At 44.4% G+C, this 4570-nt stretch overlaps 1 protein-coding gene across 2 annotated transcripts in view; it reads right to left on the reverse strand.

Annotated features, from left to right (window-relative positions):
- The window catches only part of SMAD2 (SMAD family member 2), a 60083-nt gene that overhangs the window by 11493 nt on the left and 44020 nt on the right, over positions 1-4570 (reverse strand). For both annotated transcript variants that reach the window (XM_018555730.1, XM_018555729.1), the window contains one exon: positions 2075-2268. In XM_018555730.1, the coding sequence (XP_018411232.1) occupies positions 2075-2268 (194 nt within the window). The remainder of the gene's footprint in view (positions 1-2074; positions 2269-4570) is intronic.

Genomic DNA, 4570 nt, shown 5'->3' on the forward strand with positions numbered 1-4570 from the left:
TACAGGTGTGAAAGGTTAAACCTTTGCTCACACGGAGCGATCTGGCATTCATGCGGCAGGAACCAATGGATTCCTGCTGCAGCAATGCCAGGTGTCCTTGTTCAGATGCGGCCACTGTACCGAGTGAAGTAAATGACAGGGTGACAGCGGCTGCATCTGTCAGTGGCAGCACACATGTAACCCATACATGGTACAATTACATGCTGTTGGGAAAAGATGATTGTGTACAGCGACAAATCATTTATCCCAAACCACATGCTCTAATATAATGCATAATATACGGGCGGCCGCTCACCTTATATGGGTACAGAGGTTGCATGGGAACAGAACAATTGGGATTCCCGCAGCAGTGTGGACAAGCCCCAGCCATCATTCATCAATGCACACGCTCCCCAGCCACTGGAGGTGGTTGTCTGCACCCAACATAGTCCAAAGTGGGAATGTGCAAAGAAGGGTGGCTATGTTTGCTCTACAGCAGGGGTCTCAAACCTCTGGCCCTCCAGCTATGGTGGAACTACAAATCCCATGAGGCATTGCAAGAGTCTCACAGCCACAGACGTGACTCCCGAAGAGATGCATCATGGGATTTGTAGTTTTACCACAGCTGGAGGGCCGAAGGTTTGAGACCCCTGCTCTACAGTGAAATCACATGGGGCTAACATAGCATCCTCCAAAAAGTAAGTGCAGCAGCCTGATTCTAGTTTAATTCTTTATTGATACACAAGCAACCATGGCTAGTGCAACATTTATATATGTACCGGAGGAGGTAAGGAATACTAGATCTATTTTTATTTTATTTTTTTTAGGTTTAGTGTAAATTTAATACACAAAGAAGTCAGATTCTATTAGAGGCTGTACTAGAATAAGGGTTAAACGAACCGGTTCCTACTATCTATTTGATTTACATAGTATCCATTTCAAATACAGCCATGTGAAAAAGTACAGCCAACTGAAATGGAAGAAATATTTGCCCAAACAAAAAAAAAAAAAAAAAAACATTGAAGACAATGGCTTGCCAGTGAAGATAAGATAGGACCGGGCCCAGGCCTTCAAGAACAAATGTGCTATGAAATGAAAGGAGAACTATATGGAGAGTGAAATACACTCATCCCTAGTCTGAACCAACGTGCGACAGCAGCTATCACGCGTCAGCTATATAGATCGAGAGCTGAGCGATCACAAACTTCTGTATTACTATAAAGCCTTGGCTCTCAACTGGTGGGTCGTAACCCTAAAGTGGGTCGCTGCATGTTTTCCCACTTTTTTTAGGCGAGAGGCTCCTCTGCCTCCCCAGAGCGCAGCACTGTCAGTCCTCGCACCAACCAGACATTCAAAATATGCTTCCCAGCGCCGAGTGTCAACTTGAGGTGGGGTGGGGCAATGGCCGCAAGGGAGCTCCATCCATCCATCCATGCATTGCTTACAGCTCCCTCACGTGTCCTGTAATAATGCCTGGACCGGAGTGACATCACATTCTGGATCAAGGCACCTATACAGGGTGCGCAAGGGAGCTGTATAAGCAATGCACATATGGAAGGAGCTCTGCCACAGAATAGCAGCCAACACTGGACCCCAGGCTGGGGATCCATTCCAGTTCTCGTAAGGTAGGGAGGCTGGGTGCACCTTAAAAAAAAAAAAAAAAAAAAAAAAAAAAAAAAGGGAGATTGTGTTTGTGTACGTATGTCAGTGTTTGAGGGCCCGTTCACACTAGTACAGTGCGTTAAACTGTACCACGCAATCACACCTACCATGCATTCTGGTGTGGCAGGTGTGTTGCATTGCCATTCATTTGTATGGTACCCTAAACGCACCTCCCACCGGATCATGCAGTACCCTAATGCCGTGCCTTCCATTGCAGACCTTAATGACCGAGGATAAATGTGGGTCCTGAGGTTACACAGGTTGAGAACCACTGCTATAAGGATTCGCTATGAGTATTTGTCATAGAAAATATTTTATGAATTTGTGCCCCCCTGTATTACTCACCGGCGTTTGTCTCGCTCTGCACAATGGGATATAATGGAGCTGTACAAACCAACAATAATAATAATTTAGCAGGTTACAATCCACTTACCGGGAGTTTCCACTCTCTGATAGTGATAAGGGTTGACGCACACTTCATCTTTCTTAAGATTAAAGGCGTATTCACAATTTTCAATCGCTTTCAGCTCGTGGTGACTGTGAAGGTCTGGCCAGCGCCAGAGGCGGCAGTAAATAACATGCGGTAACCCTTTACGGTGAGACACTTGCAGGCGGCCATCGAGAGACCTGGACAGCAGAAGGACGGATAATTAAAAAGAAAAAAAAAAAAAGTTTGTCCTGTGCTTTTTACATATTGACAGCAAACACTGAAGCAAAAGATAGAAGGAACATAGAAAAGTACAGAAAAGACCACTCTGTCCTTTACACGCACACAGCAGCAGAGAGGTTGTGGTTGAAGAGGATCCCCACACAAATGTACATTTCACAGAAGGCGCCTTACAAGGGACTTATCTGCTTTTTGGTTGGGATGAACCGTTTTAAACCCTAATGGGTCGTCAAGGACCTTTGCTGCCTAATGCTGACCACATACTACAATCAGTATTTACTCCAAGTGCTATTTCCTACAATCATTGGTCCCTTCTGATAATGCAACTTGGGCTTCAATTGATAGGTCAGAAAACTTAAAACTAGGGATGCACCGACACTAGTATCAGTGCCGATACCGAGTATTTGGGTGAGTACTCACACAAATGCTCCGATACTTATCCCGATACCGAAACTTCTGGTCAGAGGGAGGCCGATCGGAAAGCCAGGCCGCAGGTAATGACCCACGGCCTGGCTTTGTTTGGTCGGGAAGCCCACCCCATGCTGTTTGGCTGCAAAGCCAGTTTCCTGGCAAATCAGCATGGAGCCGGCTTCCCGGGCAATCAAGAAGCCAGTCGGCGGGTAATGGCACACGGGGAAGTCGGCTTCCAGCTACCAGAAGTACCGGTACTCGCTGATACAGAGTACCGAAAGATAAATATCAGTACTGCCATTTGATACCGAAAAACCGGTACCAGTGCATCCCTACTAAAAAAAACAAAAAACGTTATTTTTATAGCCGAAGGCTTTTGTGCATTATGGGTTAAAGGTGATAAAACCACTAGACCCAAAACCACTAGACCAAAACATAAGGTAATGACTGCATGCAAGAAAAAAAAAAAAAAAAAAAGTCAAGTGAGCAGACTATTTGGATTGTAAGATGTATAGGCCAGACCAGGACAATGCGACCACCACTGATAAACCCGAGATGGAAAAATCTGAACCCTGTGGTGTGGCTGTGGTGCGAAATGATCTGAATGATCCAGCTAATGCTTACCACGCACCCCAGTACCAGTGCCAATTGCTGCCATGATAGATCTACCAATTGATCAGCATGGCAGGAGGATGTAAATTTATGAAGCCAACAGGTTGTGGACATTTGTTTGCCTTCAATTAGTAAAAAAAAAAAATTAATGGAGAAACCCCCTTTTCTTAAATGACAGGTCAGCTGTGACTTGGGGGAACACTCAGACGCTTCCTACGGTTTTTACATTTTTGTGGAGAGCCTCTTTAACCTCATCACACAGTTCACACAACATACGTCATACCAGGCCATTCGCCCAGAAGGGGAAGTAAAACAAAAAAAGTTAAAGGAATACTTAATATGCGCAGTAGAAGCTGGGGTCATAGTAAGCATACAGAGAGGCTGCAGCAAACAGATGCTTAGACTGTCATGCAAAAAGCACAAAGACCGCAGCAGCACTGAACGAAAACATAAGCAAAGCCGTAAAAGCGAAAAACAGCAGCGTTACCCTAGAAAAGCCGCAACTGTCCTGCACAGCGGAACTTCCCTCGCTAACGCAGGACCGCGTACCCGCTAAATCTGCTCTACCCTGGCCTTCCGCCTAACCTCGCCACAAGTTTAAACCCGCATTCTAGCGTGGAAGCACACACCATCAGCCAGAGAAGAAAAGAAAAAAAAGGCAATTCAAGAAAAGCATGGCAAAGAAAAAATATAAAAAAACGCAACCTAAACACTGAAAAAGGTAATTTATATCGATCGGGGTTAAACTAAAAAAATCCCTTTGGAGACTTCCTTCCCAACACTACAAACACAAGGACCGGCTGGCTGCATATGCACATACACAAATGCAGATGTAAATGGTAATGAAATGAACAAAAGAAAAAAAAAAAAAGAAAACTACTACAAAAAAGGGAAAATAAAAACATAAAATAAGCTTCTGGAACTTCTGGAGGCATGGAAGTTTGGAGTGTAGGTTTTCACCCTCGATAAAGCAACCGTGGAATGATGGATTGAGTCAGCAACTACTTGGGGTCCGCTGAGCTTATTAAAGAGGCAAAACCTCAATGAAAGTCTAAGACTATAGAGCACCTCCACCAGTGACATGGCTGATGTAGGAGGCATTCTAGGCTATGTTTAGGATCGACTGCCTCAACTATACATCTTTTAAAATATTTTGTTGGTCAAAATTTCAGCTTGTGAAAAATGTAAAAAGCCACAAAGTAAATAAAAAAGTAACCATAATGTGGAATCGTTCAAGAA

This window comes from Nanorana parkeri, unplaced genomic scaffold, assembly GCF_000935625.1.
Source record: "Nanorana parkeri isolate BGI_ZX_2015 unplaced genomic scaffold, ASM93562v1 scaffold210, whole genome shotgun sequence".
NCBI classification, from domain to species: Eukaryota; Metazoa; Chordata; class Amphibia; order Anura; family Dicroglossidae; genus Nanorana; species Nanorana parkeri.